The sequence below is a fragment of the Mastigoproctus giganteus genome, chromosome 1 (assembly GCF_048544385.1).
Source record: "Mastigoproctus giganteus isolate SK-2022 chromosome 1, ASM4854438v1, whole genome shotgun sequence".
Lineage (NCBI taxonomy): Eukaryota > Metazoa > Arthropoda > Arachnida > Uropygi > Thelyphonidae > Mastigoproctus > Mastigoproctus giganteus.
Genome location: NC_143575.1, coordinates 72,276,415 through 72,295,556, shown reverse-complemented (window position 1 = coordinate 72,295,556; position 19,142 = coordinate 72,276,415). Strand labels below are relative to the sequence as shown.

General features: G+C 35.2%; 1 protein-coding gene across 1 annotated transcript in view; it reads left to right on the top strand.

Moving 5' to 3' along the window:
- CenG1A (Centaurin gamma 1A) overlaps positions 1-18,696 on the top strand; it is a 751,861-nt gene extending 733,165 nt beyond the window's left edge. Inside the window, exons 19-20 of the mRNA XM_090380508.1 lie at positions 7,569-7,739; positions 17,891-18,696. Of these exons, the coding sequence (XP_090236634.1) occupies positions 7,569-7,739; positions 17,891-18,094 (375 nt within the window). The 3' untranslated portion in view covers positions 18,095-18,696. The remainder of the gene's footprint in view (positions 1-7,568; positions 7,740-17,890) is intronic.
- Positions 18,697-19,142: the final 446 nt, after the last annotated feature.

The following is a 19,142-nucleotide window of genomic DNA, read 5'->3' as shown; positions in this document are numbered from 1 at the left end:
TAGCACAGTATAACCACAGTCATTTTTTCACCACTAAAATCAACCAATCCAGTCCATGCTAGTGCCTTGCTCTGTTGCGAAACTCCAGGACATTCTTCTGTCTAGCAGGTCCAGGTTACCTGAGGACACCTTTTGCAGTCTCATGGAGTCAGGACCACACCAGGTGCAAATAGTTATCATGTAAAAAAGCGGCGTAATATGCTACTAGGGGTAATAATGTTTAATAATGGTCATAATGTTTTGGCTCATGAGCGTATATGTTTATTTTAATAATATATAAAAAGAATAAGGTAAATAAATAACATAATTTAATGAATTCCTTCACTCACAGAGCCATGAATGATCCGACGCATCCCGGAATTGAAAGCGAGGGCCCACCTGACCTCAAAACACATCAAACCAACCCAACAAAACCATGAGTGCGAGAAGACATTGTATCAAAATAATTAAAACAGAAGAATTAATTACAGTAATAAATAATTAAAATCACGACTATGAAATTTAGATTAACACATTAAACCAATGTGTTCATCCAAATTTCCTAGTTGTGACTAATTATTTATTACCATAGCAAAAAAAAGTATCATTCATCTAAATTTTAGAGTCGTGATTTTAATTATTAATTACTGTAATCAGTTCTTCCATTTTAATTATTTTGACAATGTATTATTGCATTTATGTGTTTTTGGGGTCGGATTGGGGCCCTCAGCTTTCAATTCCGGGATGCATCAGATCATTCATAGATCTGTGAGTGAAAGAATTCATTAAATTATTTTATTTGTTTATCTTATTCATTTACATTTGGAGAGCATTGACTAGAAGCATTCTACGAAAAATATTGAGGTAATTTCTTATTCTTTTTATATATTGTTACAACATAGAATTTACCGAGTCCTGTTTATTTTAAAAAATGAATATTGTTGTTTGCAGTTTAATGGCACACAAGCTTCTTGGACCAAATTGTGCCTGTCATGATTTATTTAATGGCTTAACATGGTTAGAAATAGTCATATAAAAAGGATGCGCTTTAAATATCAGAACAGCTCAAAGTTAGCATCATTTACAAGAATATGTGACAGAGTTAATGGTTCCTGAAAATTAGACAGTTGCAGGAACATATGTTTACCAACTGTTACATCAGAAATTTTAACCCATAGTTGCTGTTCATTTTTCACCTATAGGAGGTTAATGTTATGATGACATACTGCAGTTGAGACCAGTATACTCTGCATGTTGCTTGTATAAGATTTTTATAATCTCTATAGGGCACTTGAAAAGGTTGTGGAGTTATTATCATAAGGTTGTTTTGTGGTAAGATCAGTTTTTCCATTTCCTATAATGCCAGTATAGTCTGGATCCAGCAAAATGTTAGTTTGGTTGGGTAAGAAATAGATTAATATACTTTTTCAATTTATCCTTTACTATTTGATTGACCCCTAGAGAATACAAAATTTTTACAAAAATGTTTACACTTTTATGGTGGTTAGCAAGATAAGCATGTAAAGGTCAGAGACACCCCAGTTAGGTTATGGAAAGTAAGAAATGGGGGCAAAAGAATTATTGAAAAATCACTCTTTTAACACTAAACTTTTGCTGTAGATCTGGCATGAGTGGTTGTGCACTATAGTTTACACAACTAATAACATTACCTTGCACTACCAATGATATTTGCTTTTCATCTGCTTTCACCATCATGACTGACAGCTGGGCATTCCCATTTTAGCAAACATGCAGTTCACTGGATGGTTATATATCAAGAAGGACATAGTGTGCTTTCCTGATAATTGAACTCTTGCTGTGAATTGTAAAGGGGAGAAGAGGAGAGAATTGTAAAGTATTGAGTGGGTTCTAAAACATTTTTTTGAAAATTCTCATCAAAATGATACACTTTAATATTGGGGGTGGGGGGAGACTGCAAAAAACTATTATGAAAATAAGAGGCCCAGGACTGAGGTTACCAATAGCAAAGGTAGTGTAAAAGGCTCTCTGTTGCTTCTGTTTAAGGATCAGAAGTTAGAATGGGAGTAATAGCAATATGAAACACTTTGCCAAGAATTTATAATTTTTTCTGATACATTTTAGTATCAAACAAAAATAACAATTAAAAAAAAAAAAAGCCAAACTCTATATAAAAGTGTCTGGGATCCTGATTTTACCAAAGGAGCTGACCCTTGAGATGGTATATGTACTGCTGCTACTGATATTACCAATGAGCCTTTGCCCACTTCTTACTTTCCCTAACTTAACTTTCCTTATTGAAACTGCTACATATAGTTAGTTTGGGAAATGGGAATAAGTTAATAAAAATTTTTAATTTTTATTTCTAACAGTATTAAGCACCACTGATCACAGTTTTCAGTGTCTGTATTGCATTGTCAATGGAGCTGACTAGTGATGCAGGCGAGCAGCGTACTGCATATTGGATTTGAGTACAATCCTCAAACAAACTCTTTTATGATTATTTTTGTGTATTACTTTTTTTTTTTTTTTTCAGTTATCTATTATTTGTATTCCCCATCAATGAGGATTAACAAGAATTGTTTGTATCTAATACTATAGTTTATACTGAATTGCCCTTTTTTTAAAAAAAATAGGCACCTCCTTAGCCAGGTGGGCAGGAGCAACAGTGTGTAGCACACACTTCTTGATTAGACTGGGGTTCGAGCCCATGACCACCAAATACAGAGGATGCAGAAAGGTCAGGGAATAACCACGGCATATCCCCGGAGCAATGTGGCCTTAGTTGCTTAATGCTCCTAAAAACCAAATTAAAAAAAATATAGTTTTATTTGCTAATTTACTTTTTAAAAATGCATTTAACCCTTTCCTTTGTGATTTGGCTGAATGTATATGGACTCATCGCAATGAGCTTCTCACGGCCAATTTGTGGAGTAATTTTTTGGGGAATTTTAAAAAAGAAAACATTTTGTATCTGAATGCTTTTATATATTATTAGCTTGTGCTTATTTTGATCTGATTGCCCAACAGTTGAGTGAAATTATCACCAAAAATCATATCAAATTTTTTAAAATATAAAAAAATTATTAAATGCAAAAAAACCAAATGCTCTACAAGGTTAGCCACCCCTGTTGCTGGCATCTTACAGACACCACAATGGGAATGGTAGTTGCCTAGAAGAAAGATATTTTGCTCACCTGGCATCTGTTGAACAAACAGATGCTATAATTCATAGTACAGTAGAGCATCGTTATCCAGAATAATTAATGTCAGTCCTCTTCGGGATAGCCAAATTTTCTGGATAATCTTACCTTACATTTGATTATCCGAAAATTTGTTAAAAGAAGAAGACTAAATAGCATTAAAAAAACAAATTTATTTAATTAAAAACAAAGAATAATAACTTATACATAAAAATTCATCCATTTACATATGTATTCAGATAGGTATTTTACTACAAATTTTATATAGAAAAAAAATTTAAAGTAATTTTTTTAAATAATTTTCGATTCTTTTCTATTTCGTTTGTTGTAACCTTTTTTCCCCTACTAAATCTCAAGTTTCTTAACAATATCACTTTGATTATATCGCATTATTCCTATTTTTCTGCCCATTTTAGTGTTAGTTTTTTTTTTTTTTTTTTTTTTTCATTTTACTGTGAAAAATTGAGAAAAGTAATAAATTACAGTTTTGGGCTGTATTATTCTTACCCAATCTGGAGCTAAACTAAATATAATACGTAAAGTGCAAAATATGCCATGGAAAATTGGGTTCACGGAAGTGAATGACTAAACTCTATCACTCGTGGTTTTCTAATCTAACATTTCACTACATATATGAAGTAAAATAAAATAGATAGAAATACTCTTGTAATATAATAAATATTTCTCTCAAATACTACCATTAATAATATAAAAAAAAAAAAAATTAAAAAGAAGAAGAAAAATTTGCCTTTTTCTGCACAAAAAAAAAGATAAGAAAATACAAATTATATGCTTCCCTCCTCACACAGGTAACGATCCAGTTGACCTTAGAATTCATTCATACTGTCAGCCTCAGCTACCTGCGTGGGCATCAAATACTGTATAACCAGCTGGAGAATAATGGTGGGCAAAGGTACATGGGAGGATTTGATTTCATTTACAAATTTTAAAAAAAATTGAAGAAACATTTAAAAAAGTGGAGTCCACGGTAGATGCCAAACTGGCAGCAGATAGTTAACCATATTCTAATGATTTTGCTTAATATTTACTAAATGAAAGCTTACGTCCATCTTTTGTTCTTGTGCAGGAGTTTCTGAAATATTTTTTGATATTATTAATTTAGCAATTGTGGTTTTTCTTGCTTAAACATATAAAAGGGCATACTGTTCCATAAAGCACGCATGAAAACTATTTCCACGTATGAGGTGCCACCCAAATGTTCCCAAAATTTGAATGTTAAGTGAGAACTACATCTAGTACGGACTTGTGGTGCTACGTAACGCTGCATATATCCTTTGTGAATCAGTGTGCCACATGGCATCGGACTGGATAGAGTCATTGAATATTTATGGACAGTTCTTTGGTGGTGTGTTTTGCGTAGTTGACGATTGTTGTGATGGCTGATGTGAGAGAGCAATGTGCTTGCATCAAGTTTTGTTTCCTTCTTAACAATACAGCAGCAGAAACCCACAAGAAGTAGAAACAAGTTTTTAGTGACAATGCTGTAGGCCAGATGCTGACCTACTACTGGTTTAAATGTTTTAAAAATGGTTGAATATCAGTTGATGACTACGATCACTCTCTCTGAGCGTCCATCATAGAACAACACCCCGGAAAATGTCGCAAAAGTTTGGGCGGCGATCCGTGAAGACCACAAGCAGACTATCCCTGACATTTGTGGCATTGTAGGACTATCATACAGCACGTGTCAGCAGATTTTGTCAGATTTGAACATGAGAAATTTGTGCCACGGTTACTGAGTGAAGACCAAAAGCAGCATCTCAGGAAGTTAGTAGAGATCTTCAAGAGCAGGCTAAGAGGATCAAAACTTCCTTTCTGCGGTTGTCACTAGTCACTAGAGTTGGGTATATGGGTATGACTCAGAAACCAAGCAACAATCATCCCAAAGAGCCCATCTTCGCCCCAACAGAAGAAATCCCGACAAGTGAGGAGCAATGTGAAATCTATGCTGATCTGATTTTTGGACACTGATGGGATTATCTATAAGGAATTCATCCCTCCTAGCCAGCCCGTCAATGCAAAGTTCTAAGGTGGTTAAGGGAAGACACCAGGAGGAAACGTCCAGAGAAGTGACACACACAAAGAACTGGATCCTTCATCGTGACAATACACTGGCTCACACATCTCTTGCTGTGGTGCAGTTTTTGGTATCCAACAATATGAATCATCCCCCACCCCCTTATTTGGCAGACTTAGCTCCCTGCAACTTCTTCTCCCCAAGAATGAAAATAAAGCTGAAGGGTCGAAGATTTGACAGCACAGAGGATTTCAAACCGAATCACAGGTGGTGCTGAACACTATGACGAACAACAACTTTCAGGATGCATTCAAATCATGGGAGATTTTTTTGATTTTTTGATTTGATAGTTGTTGGCGCATCGGCTTCTGTGGCCATATTGCACCTCCCAAGGTTTTTGCAGTACTTTGATCCAAGCCTGAGGCGGGAATCGAACCCGCGACCTTTGGGTTGCCGGGCAGGTACTTTACCCACTCGGCTAGCCCGGTTGGCAATCATGGGAGAAGTGCTGGGATCAGTGTTTATGCTCTCAAGGGAACTACTTCGAAAATCATGGTGGCAAATAAGACCGAAGGTGAGTCTAATTTATTTTATAAATACATTTCAGGAAATTTTTGGTAACACCTCATATGTCTTGGGATGTCTCCAGAAAAAAAGCTTTTTAAAATAAGTGTTTTGTTTTAACTAATGTTTAAACTGACATCACTTTATATTCAAAGAAAACTAATTTAGCCCAATCCTCAAATGGATTCAGCTGAATTAGTTGTCCAAATTATAACATTAAAAAAACAATTATTTTAAAAATAATTTTAAATATTGGATACCATTGTCATAAATCCTTGTGATAGTGAATCCTTGTAAATTAAATTAATTTCTATGTAAAAAGCTTTAGCTTAAAGTTTTGTAAAATTATTGTATTCTTAATATATTAGCTATGCTTATTTTTTTTAGCAACACTCATTTCCTAACTACAGTATATAGTTTATTAAAAATAATGAGGAAACTAAAATTACGTGCAATAATTAAAACTTAACTTTTTGATTCCCCTGGAAGAAGTATATTCCTTTCCATCATTCATCATATGTAAATGATGAAGTGATTTTATTTTAAACAGTCGTTTATTTATTTTATACAGTCAGTTCTGCTATAATGTGCATTTTTGCAACGCGATTGATATATTAGGGAACAATGTGACTATAACGCGATTTTTGTGTTGGCTTGTGTGCAATTTCATCTGCGAGTAACACCAGATGAATGTAAAACCCAGCACCAAGCTAAATGTAGTGACCTGCAAAGCAATACATATAAGTTTACAACGCTTAAAAAATGTCAAATGTGTGCGAGCTATATTTCCCATTTATTGTAATTGTATTGGTCAGAGACACTGTTATCAAACTTATTCGCTGTATTCACAGGATTTTCTGTTTGAACAGAAATTTTGTAAGGCGGGATAGTCCAAGTGGAGGAGCACATTTCTGGAGGTCACTACCATAAAACAAGTTGCAGTTCCCGGTTATTGGGCTTATCTGTTAGTGCAGTCTAATTATAAACTGGTAGCAAACTCGATCTTATTGCATTTGCAATAAATACCGATAGCTGGAATTCTGTGGGTTTTTAAGTATTAGTGAGATGTGTGTTTCCCCTTCCTCTTAAATCATATAAAAACAAAATAAATTTTCAGAATCTTCTCTTTTGTGAGTGCCATGTTTGTCGTTATTGATTGCTCATCTTTTATACTGTTTTAAATTTTACAATCCAAAAAAAAAAAAAAGAAAAAATGTCAGTGAACAGAAATATCAATCAAACAAACTTCATATCTTGCTATATTTATTATTAGAAATTTAAGATGTTTAAACCTCTATTAGCAATATTATTGGGTTTCTAACTTTTTTTTTTTTTTTTACTGTTTTTCTTACCAGACTAAACATTTTTTTGAGTGCTCTGCTACTATCCCTATTTTTCACATAAGTCCTGTTGTTTTTAATGCCCAAAATACCATAACATAGAGATTTTTAGGAACACATGTACTGCGTTATAGCAGAACTGACTGTACATGACATCTTATGGAAAAAAGTGCACTTTTTTTCCCCAGAGGATTCAAAAGTTAACTTCACTATTTTTAATAAAGCATATGGTCAGGTGGTGAGTGATAGATAAAAAAAAATAAGAACAGCTAATATATTAAGAATTTCTAAATTTAATAAGTTGATATATTGTAAAATAACATTTGCAATACAAAATGTTAATTCCTGTTGGAGTGAATAAATTCAGGATATAAATCAAATCTCTGAATCAAAGCATACCATATACAGAAAGAGAAATTTGGTTTATGGTTATCTAATAAAAAATTATTCTATTATTCTATTTAGCAACTAATTGAAGCTGTTGGAAAATCAGATGTAAAACTTGTGGCTCTCTTATTGGCTCATACATCCTCATCAGAGCAAGTTAATGTTACAGTTAGTTCTCGAGATCTCAGGACACCCCTTCATTTAGCAGCAGCCATTGGAAATTTGGCAGTTACACAACTTCTCTTATGGGCAAGTATTTTTATTTTATATATGTATTTTTACTTTCAAGATTAGACACACCTTTCTTATTCACTATTCAAGCCTTGAAAGATAATTAGCAGCCATAAATAAGTTCTTTGGTACACTAATTAAACAGACAGGTAAATTTTTTTAATATAAATGCAGAACGTTAAGAAATAAAATATACAGCGAGATAAATAAAGCTGAGTATATATGAGATATATAAAACATCAAAGCATATAAAATAAAAACAATCCTGGAAGCTTTCAACATCTTTCAGTATGCTGCCTTTTTCAGCCAGATCCTTCGATACTACTGCAATGGAAATAATTCTGGAAAATTAAAAGAATCCTTTGAAAGCCAGCTGAGAAATATGTAACGTAGTTAATTCACCTCTCTACCTTTAGTTCTATAATTTTTTGCACCAGTGCAACAAATATTGTTACAGTGGTCTGTTTATTATAATGTTATTCTCTGCCCACATAGAGATATATTGCGATCATTTTGAATCTGCTTATGGGCAAAAACATTTACTGTTTGAAGTAGTGAACATTTTTTGCAGGATGATCCGGAAATTAATAATAATAGTGATACCTCAGTGTGTCACTATATACACATATCCCCATTCAACATAGCCATGCACTGTGCTAAAACATCCTTGATTAAAAATTTTAGAACCAAACTGCCTCTAAATGGAGCTTTGCATACATACATATACCCACGAATACTGTTAAAACTGAGAGAGCTAGTATCTCAATTCACGACATCTCTACCGTACAGACTTATTAACTTTCTTATGTATAAACTACAAAACTTCATTCATGCTGGATTCTAATTTCTTCAAAATTTAATAGATTTAATAGAGGAATCTTGTCTGTGTTCATGAACTTTAACCTCAGGGTCTCACATCTGGTGAGTATGGACTTGGCACACCCAGGGTCCTGAACTGGATATCATCATCATTCTTCTCTTCCTTGGTGATTCCTTTTTACTTCTCTCTCTCTCAAGGCGCCTCCGTAGCAAGGTGGGATGGAGCAGCAGTGCGTAACACACGCTTCTTGATTAGACCGGGGTTCGAACCCATCACCACCAAATACGGAGGATGCAGAAAGGTCAGGGAATGACCACCGCATATCCCAGAGCAATATGGCTTTAGTTGCTAATGCTCCTAAAAACCAAATAACAATATTCCTTGCTGAACATGATTCGGGTTGGTGGGGGGGAGGATTGGCAAAATATGCTGTAATATGGTAGCCACCTTAAAACATATTTCCATATCTGTCTCCTCTGGAATCTAGGAAAGCTCTCCCAAATTCCAGAGAAGAAAAAGAAACTGATATATCCATCATAATCTCAACTAAAACTACTATCCTTACAAAATCAAAAGGTTGATTGAAACATGTGACAGCAGAACCTGACTCACAAAATCAGCTAAAAATCAACAAACAGATGAGTCAGTGTTAGAATTATTTGCAGAAGAAGTGTACACTCAAAACAATTTTTCCTCAGAAGCGACAGACATACATGCAAACCACTTATGGGAAGCAAACCAACAGCAAATAAAATAGTAACTGGATATATTTATATAATGAAACTGCAAGGTTAATAAAATCCATTTTCTCCATATGAAGTACAACATGTGGCAATAAAGTTCCCAGACTGGTGTTGCTGCAGTCATGTTTTATGAGTTTGATAATAAATGGAAGTGGTATGTTGTAGTTTATATTTCCTCCAACAGATGATTGTGCAAAGATTGTCCAGTGGGCTGACAGGTTGCAAGCAACAACCAGTTTCACTAATAGTGTTAATGTTCTATGTCACGATTTTGCAAAGGAGTAACAGCCGATTATTAAATTTTGCTTTAAATTGGAAAAATCTGCAAAATAAATGTATGAAATGTTAAAAACTGTTTATGGAGATGAAACATTAAGTTGTACCAGTGTATTTGAATAGTACAAGTGGTTCAGAAATAGACATGAAGGTGTTTGCGATGATCCAAGAAGTGGGCATCCGTCAACCTCTCAAAATGAGGACAGAGTTTCAAAAGTTTGGGAAATTGTGGCAAAAGATTGTCATTTGACCCTCAGAATGATGGCTGATGAGTTGCATATTGTGGGGGTTAGAAATGGAAAAATGTCTTTATCTTTACTTTTCCTTAGTTTCCTGATTATTATTATTAAATATCTTTATTTGTTTGTTTGTTTTTATTTAATGATAATATTAAATATTCTTTATTTCTGTTCCCTATTAGGTATATAGACCCCTTTGTCTATACCCCCTCACTTACGCATCTGACTTTGGAGTCACAGAAGAATTCCAGATTCAAGGGAACTTCTCAATTACGTATAATTCCCTTCGGAAAGGCTGAGTGTTCAAGAATGACAAAAACACACATTAATTTATAACATAACATAGTTTATTTACATATATATACAACATGATAAAGTGATCAAAACTCAAGCACATACTAATATTATTCAAATTTGCCTATGTTGCATCAGATATATATGCAATTTAATACATTGGGTTTACACTAGAAGGGTTATTTCTTTCTACACAACAAACTTAATCTCCTTACAAAAAAACTGCTATAGTTTCTTCTTTCTTCACACATGAACAATAAATATTTAAGAGGATTAGTTAACACCCTTTCTACTATGTAAATCAAATTCTTACCTTATAAATTGATTTAGGAATTTCACTCTTAACTTCTGATTTAATTAGTGCCCCTTTTTGTCCTGGGGAATATAATTTCACAAACTTTCTCTAATCAAGACAAATCGTACATTTGACATCAATTTCTGGACTAATGCTTGTCCCAAGGGTTAGCTACATTCAGAAGGCAATTTCTCTCTCTGTATTTCTCTACCCTTCCCTTCCCTTCCAAAATTTATCATACATATATGTCAGACAATAACTAATAACAAATATCAAATTTCTCTCCTTTGCCTTCCTATATATGTCTAATTATGCATTAATCAAAACCCATAACTATCATCTGACTTATCCCTATATTTATGTATATATATTTATATTTTTGTACATCCTTCCCTTAACATCTTTCTAAACTTCTACTAATCTGCTATTAGGGTTCCTACAGTCCTTTAGGGGTAAGTGAGAAGACTATATAACTAGTCACTTACTTAATTTTACGAATCTGACTTCCCTGTCTTGGGGTCTTCAGCTCCTTGTTTGGGATTGGCATCATCGTTTGCCAAGGGCATTAATCTCAGGACTTCTACAGGATTTTTGTGCAGATCACTGTTCTGCTACTCTGCTTAAATTCCCTGTTCCATCTGGTCTGGGCTGCCATTTTGTCGTACGATCATACTCCGTCGTTACGAGGACTGCTATCTTTCCTTCTACTTTGCTCCATCCGCTCTAGGCTGGCACTTTGCCTTCACCGCCTGTTAGTTTCGATACAGGGGCTGCTTCATACCATCTGGGACATCGGAACTCGATGTCTTCATCAAAAGGGGCTTCTTCCTTTTCCAGGCACTTTTGCCTTCGCTGATTTCTATCATTCCATTCCTTTACTTTCTCCATTACTTTTCTCTCTCTCTCCCACTTCTCCGCTCCACCTTTTCATTAAAAACTCATTCACAAAAAAATATTTCACAGCGCGCTCTCTCACTCTGGTTCTCTCTTTTTGTTCATCTCAATCCCGTACCGCCTCCATATGTCAGGTCCGCCTTAGTTCTGGGTCTTAACCAATCTTCTCATTCTATCGAATCTTTCTCTTTGTCCTATTCGCCCGTTTTATCCTTTCTCAAGCTGTCCTTACAGTGTTTGATCAAACCTCTTCCCAGGGCATCTGTTCTCTTTTGAAATTGACCGACATTCCCACAGACGGTGTTACTAGATTCACACCTACCATAAATTTCTTTGGGACGAGCTATTGCAGACTACCAGACGCTAGCCCTATTGTTTTGGACACAGTATTAGTCTTGTACTCGCTTCCTGTTTGTCTTGGATCAAAGGGATGTTCCGACTAACTCAGCCTTCTGCACATTGTTTTCCAGAGCTATTACTTTCACACCTATATACTAACAGCGGTTGCTACCTGTTCCTGTTGTTTTGGTTTATTCCTGTGTGCTGGGAGCTGAAGCGCACCCCTCCCTTCTTGTAACCTTGTCTAATTTAATCCCTAGCGAGTGACCCATTATCTTAAATAATATTTGTGACTGGTAAGATATCGCCGCCCTAATTGCTATATCAGAAGTTTTACTTTTAATTAATCTCTCCTGTGTATAAAATATTTTACTCGATTTATCAAATTTCGCATGAAGATTAAAGAAAAGGAAAGTCTGTGCAAAATTTGTGCTACATAGCCTCACTGATGAGCAGAAGCAACAAAGAGTGTCATGATGTGAAGGCTTCACCTAAACTTACGAAGACAATCCTAATTGATTCAATGGTACTGTCACTAGAAATGAGTGTTGGGTTTTTCAGCATGACCTAGAGACACTGCATCAGAGCATGCAGTAGAATTCAAAATCATCAAGGCCCAAAAAGTTTAATTTACAGACATCCAGGATCAAGACAATGCTGATAATGTTTTTCAATAAACTGTGATTCACTGGGAATCTGTCCTTAAGGGGAAAGAGCCAACACTGCATCATTCTACATACAGGTGCTTCAGAGACTACTGGGGGCGCCTCCGTAGCCAGGTGGGAAGGAGCAGCAGTGCGTAGCACACGCTTCTTGATTAGACCGGGGTTCGAGCCCGTCACCACCAAATACGGAGGATGCGGAAAGGTCATTCAGGGAATGACCACCGCATATCCCGGAGCAATATGGCCTTAGTTGCTAATGCTCCTAAAAACCAAATAACAACAACATCAGAGACTACTGAAGTGCATTTTCCTGGATGCAGCCACAATTCTGAGAGAAAGACAGCTGGATCTTGTTGCACGATGATGCCCCTGCCCATTCTGCAGTTGTTATGAAGTGCATTTCTAACAAAACATGCCATCGTGTTTCGTTAGAATGGATGCATTCGCCGACTCTTTTCAGAAACTTTTAGAATGGTGTGATAAGTGCATTCAGTCAGGTGTTGATTACTTTGAATAAAAATAAAATCACTTTTGAGCTCCTTCACTTTGTGTTCTCTTTATTGCCACAATAAAGTATGTTTTCATCTGTCTGGCTACAGGAGATACCTCAAGTCGACTGACAATCCCTCATTACAAAATTATAAAATGTATTGGTAAAACAGAATAAGATAAAATGGAGAAGACACTATATTAGTAAATCCTCATATTGTATCTCAGTAGCCTATTAGAAGCAACAGCAGCCCATGTAGATATTAGCATCTTTCTTATAAAACATGATGTTTCTATTAAAAAAAAATGAGACTGCCTGTTGCAATAAAATAAATATAACGAAATATTTCATATCTTACAAGTCATTCCCTTCAAAATACAGGTCGACCATCACTAATCCGACCCCACCGCTAATTCAGACATAATTTCCAAGAACTTAATTTCAATTTTCCCGGGTTGGCACACCGACTTACCTACTGTTTTGGTGGCGTTGGTTGCAGCATCAGCTGTTGGGGCAAACTCGCAAACACTGGCAAGCCATTCCCACGTGTTTTTCTGCATTTATTTTTGCAGTCTGTCAGAAGTTTAACTTAATTGTAAATTCCCGCAATTTCTCTCAGTTCCTCTTATTTTAGTAATTTTATTTTAACCATTCCTTTTTAGATTTTTTTTTACAACACACATGTACAAAACTTGCGGAAAAACACAACACAATATGATGGATAATACAGCGCACTAACAAACTTGTTTTCACAAAATCTCTAATAATACTGACAAACTTATTGCGAAGTTTGAGAGTTTATTTTATCACAATTAGTTTTATTGCAGCACTTGCCGCCGACCAGGCTAGCCGGGTGGGTAAAGTACCTGCCTAGCAACCCAAAGGTCGCGGGTTCGAATCCCGCCTCGGGCTTGGATCAAAGTACTGCAAAAACCTTGGGAGGTGCATTATGGCCACAGAAGCCGATGCACCAACAACTACCAAAAAAAAAAGCAACACTTGCCACGTGTGCGATAAACTAATCACAAACGACCTTCATATGTATGCCATAATAGCGTCACACATATGTGGCCAACACAACTTCTCAAGAAATAAAGTAACCCGCTGGGCCACGTCGGACACATATATGCAACATAAAAAAAATAATAAAATAAAATAAAAAGACTTGTTTTTTTGCTTAAAAAAAACACTGACATTACAATATTTATTTTAGAATTACTAACAAATGACTTGCTAAATATTTTTTTGGTCCCTGGGGAATTTTTTTCTTAAAGGAGCTTGGCAGCCAACGTGTTAAAGGTAGGATGAGGTGGTTAGCTGTTGGGTAAACTGTATGTGCTAAAATAACCACTGATGATCCGGCAAACTCATTAATCCAGCACCCCACAGGTCCCAATGCTGCCGGTCGATCTGTAATTGCTTTGGAAATGTATGGAACACACAGTTCCATACATTTCTTCCAAGCACAGAGGCATTTCTGGAAGTAATCTGGTGTAATCCCTTTTAGCACTTTCGTCATTTTTTTTTTTTTTTTTAATGCTTTCAGTGGACTGAAAATGGGTTCCATTGAAGGTAATCTGAATCCTGTACTTCTGGTGGATGGGGGCTGACACAGTGTGGAGTGCTTTCACACCAAATTCTTGAATGGAAAGTATCATGGTGCAGAGGTATTGTCATGGTGCAAGTGTCCAAAGCCCACTTTCGTGGACTTTGTGTTAGTCTTAGTTCACTGTTTGACCATGCAGGACAAATTCATAATCAACAATGCACTCTGAATCAAAAAATAAATGCATGATCTTTACATTTGATAAAGATTGTTTAGCTTTTTTTAGCATTGAAGAAGATTGAGTCCCATTGAGAGGACTGAGTCTCAGCCATACACCCATGATTCATCATCAGTAATGACAGAGGAAACAAAGTATGGGTCATCAGCAGTAGCAGCATATGAATGAAGATCCCAACATGAGAGAACTTTCTGCTCTTTGTAATCAGTGAGGAGGATGAGAGGCAAAAACTAGAAACTGCAGATAGGTAAACATTGATCACATTGATAAGAACACAAACACAAATGACTGAATTATTAGTTTTTAGAGTTGAGGGGTATTCAAAGAGACAAGCAGCCATCTTTAAACTTTGCAAACCACTTAAGTCTTCAAACAACATACAGCATCTTCTCTGAAAGCTGCTTTTAACATTTTATGGGGTTCTGTTGCATTTTTCTCCAATTTGAAACAAAATTTGATGTAAGTTCATTGCTCTGTAAAACCACTCATTAAAATCACTAAAATCACACTGCTCTGTAAAATCACTCATTTTAAAATATGATAAAAGACATATCTGGTGAGTATGGGCTTGGCACATGCAGGCTCCTGAGCTGGATATCATCATTCTTCTTCTTCTTGATGATTCCCTTTTACTTTTTTCACTCACTCTCACTCTCTCTCTCTCTCTCTCTCTCTCTCAGGGTAACTTGAAAATTTATTTTAGTTGGTGCAGCATAAGCCTCAGGCTTCCTTGCACTGTATGGCTAGTAATAATAATAATAATAAAAATAATAACACATGCTAATTCAAACTGATCACAGATAAAGGGTGATTTGTGCATTACTACAACTAGATTAGTCACAGTGCACATAACTCCCTCCAATGTCACCATTTCAAAATAGTCAGTCCTCAAAACTTCCTGATCACCTTGGCTGTGTTGTATTTTAAAATATCAATGTTTTATTTAGTCAGTGACCCTTTGGAGATGTAGTCTTAAAGCATTAAGGCTATACTTACCAGTCATTGCATGACACCCCACCCTCAAATTACTCTATTTGCCAGATAAGACACACTGATGGACCACAAGATGAACCCAGATTTTCGAAGAGAACTTTGGAAAAAAATATTTTATGGCATATGTTTGAAAATACAAATTTCCAAGTAATGTGCTTTATTTTCCAAGTTGGAGGAGGAGGAGGACCAAAAGGAAGACTTTTACAAGCAGCTGAAAAGACATTTTGTAAAGAGTACATGTTCTTTGGCATAATTTAATACCTTCAATTTGAAGCCTACAGTGTACAGAAATTTCTTCTGCCTTGTACCCATTTTGTTAGAACTGCGAATTTATAAAGAATTAAAACTACCACATTGCACAAAAGACAGAAGCATGAGCTACTAGATGTTTTTCTCTCTTCATTGGTGACTCATTGATTTATAGAAGGGATTACTGATTAAAGTATTAGAAGTCATTGGATTGACCCAATGGCTACTAATACTGATAATTCAAAGCGATCAGGCTACTTAGTGTGTTGCATATATAGATCTCGTTGGGAAGGAGCAAAAGAGGGGTGGGAAGGGTAAGGCAGAGCTACATGGTAATTCCCTGTAATCTTTTCCATTAAAAAGAGGACTTGTTAATTTTTTGCTGCTTTCCATGGAAATAAAAACAAATTCTATTGAGAAACCTCAAATATACTAAGCAATAACCAGGGGTAGCCAGCCTTTTCGTGCAGCATGCCACATTATATCATGGCGCCTCCGTAGCCAGGTGGGAAGGAGCAGCAGTGCATAGCACACGCTTCTTGATTAGACCGGGGTTCGAGCCCGTCACCACCAAATACGGAGGATGCGGAAAGGTCAGGGAATGACCACCGCACCGGAGCAATATGGCCTTAGTTGCTAATGCTCCTAAAATCCAAATAACAACAACAACATTATATCATGTTGAAAGTGTGTCATCCATAAGCTACTGGAATCAATACCCCACTACTGGTTCCACCAAATGATTTTGTTAATTGCTGTAAAGGAAATACAGTAAACAATTTTACATTTATAAAATAAATTTAATATAGGTTAACAAATAATTATTTATCCTTACAGAATGGATGTCAGAAGCTCATTAATACCTTACATGCATTACAGTACTACTAAAAAGCAGTAAAGATGAATTGTGGGTTGTCATTATGCTGAAATCTGGTTATAACTTTTGGAAATAAAATTAGAATTCAAACTGTTTATTCTTTTCTTTTTTTTTATGTTTTTACTATTCTTATTATTTATTAATACAAAATGGTAAGTGTGCCACTAACAAGAGCTGCATGTAGCACAGGGTTAATGACACATTTGGACCATAAAATGTGGAATTTTGTGCAACATTTTTCAGGGGAAAAAAGTGCCATAGTCTAGCAAATGTCATGGTCTGTCAGTTACCTTGTGAGAAAATGCACTTCACCAATGATTCTGCTAGTGCTAGAAGCCCTTTGGAATCCCTGCTTCATTATATATCAACGTGCCCTTTTCAATATTCATTGTCAAATTGTCATTAAATTTCTTTCCTTTCAGTTTTAAATTTCAGTCACAGAAACAAAAAGAATTCACTTACAGTTAAATATTAAATAACACAATTAGAATGTAAACCTTTCACTTTGTTTTTTTTTTTTTTTTTAAAGTCATGGAAATGAAACTTTTCCACTGAGAACACTGCTGCTTTGTTTCTGGATCACCTTGACTATATATCCTTGAATATCAAGAATATGTTATCTTATTATTATTTATTAATTATTTATTTTATTTAATTATTAGTATTATTTTTTATTTATTTATTTTATTTTTTATTATTTTTTATTTTTGGTTAGTACATAAGCCTTAGGCTTCCTTGCACCATATGGACAATGCTAATACTAATCACTTTTTCTTTTTTTTTTTTTTTCTTTGAAATCTGTCATCCTCCTAGTAAAGCACATATTATATAGGATAGACAATATTATTTTGCTTAGAGGTAGGTAAAAAGCAAGCAGGATCAGTGGGGATGGTAATAAACTTTTCACACTGTCACCCTCTAGTAGCAGAAATCATATCACTGTCCAAGTTACATTTGCAAGGGTAGTCTAGAAACTGGTGTAGCACCTAATGCATTTTTATATTACTGTGGCAAGAATTATTATTTTAAAAAATATATGTATAATTAAATAAAAATCATGTAATTGAAGCGACTAGTACTTGAAACTAACTGCTTCCAGTTAAAATTGATTCTAATAATCAAAATTTCAGATTTTCAGTAATGGTATATACCCTTATTTTTGAATCTTATGCAGTGTAAATAAGTTGATGTATTTGTATTTTTCTTTTCAGTATAATGCCAATGTGAAAGCGATGGACGGAGATGGAAGGACAGCCTTAGTGTATGCCAAGAATGCTGGATCACAAGAAATTCAAGAATTACTTCGGCAGACTGGATGCCCCGAACCCCACTCAGGCACGCTCCCAAGGCATAGAGGAAGTATCTCAAAAAAACCAACAGAGATGTTTGATAAGTTACCTGCAAGCATTATCTAGCAATGGTGCAGTATCCAGTTTTCTACAAATCTTGCTAACTGTGATTTTTCACTTGGAATTCCAAAAGTGGCTTCCTTTAAAACTTTAAGCCAGAATTCTCACATCCTCCCTCAAGACAAAGAGGCTGGTTTGTGTTGTTCCTGAAGGTGGCATTATACCATAATTGCCACTGCAAGCTTTAGTAAATATTTAAATACCTGTACATAGCCAATGAATATTATAAATTCCATATGGACCAATCCTATTCTAGGTGATACAGTGTTACACCAGCAGTGCTGACCAGTTTGTACAGATAGAGTTTCGGGTAGTATGTGCTGCTGGGCAGACATTAACCAAATGACAGATATAAATTGTTGATCGTAGACTTCCAAGACTTCCAGAGGTAGCATGCACTAAGGAATACAGCATGATATTATTCCTCAAGATTGCTAGGCAATTATTATCCAGAGTTTAATGTTGTAAAACAAAATTCCTTTGAAAGTTGTTACTTAAGGTTTTGTAAGTTAACTCTGTTGGCCAGCATTGCCTACTGCTGGACATGAAAATCAAAGAATATTAGCTAAGGATGCTGGTTTCATTCTTAACCATTATTTCTCTGCATTTTCATCCAATTTATAGCTGCAAAATTATGAGCACAGTTGAAAATTTTGAATATTAATCATATTTCTACTGCTAGCATGACTAATAGCACAGTTTTATCAGTTTGTTACTGAAGAGAATAAATATAGATGAAACTGTGCTCTTATGAATATTTTCTAAAATCATAAAATTGGTATCAGAAAAGTTAAGTATTTATTTAATGCATACATTACTATATATTGAAAGGACACTCAGACTGTTATAAAACTGATAATCATTTACTTTAAATTAATAAAACCTTAATTATTCTAGTCGATTGAATTATTAGACTTATTAAAGAGGAGAGGGATTTTAGCACTAAAAATATGGATAATATTTTGTAGGATCTCACTTATATTTGTACCTGCTGAGATTTAATTACTGGCTGGTAGCCTGCTATTTAGAGTAGGCATACTGATGACATTCATTC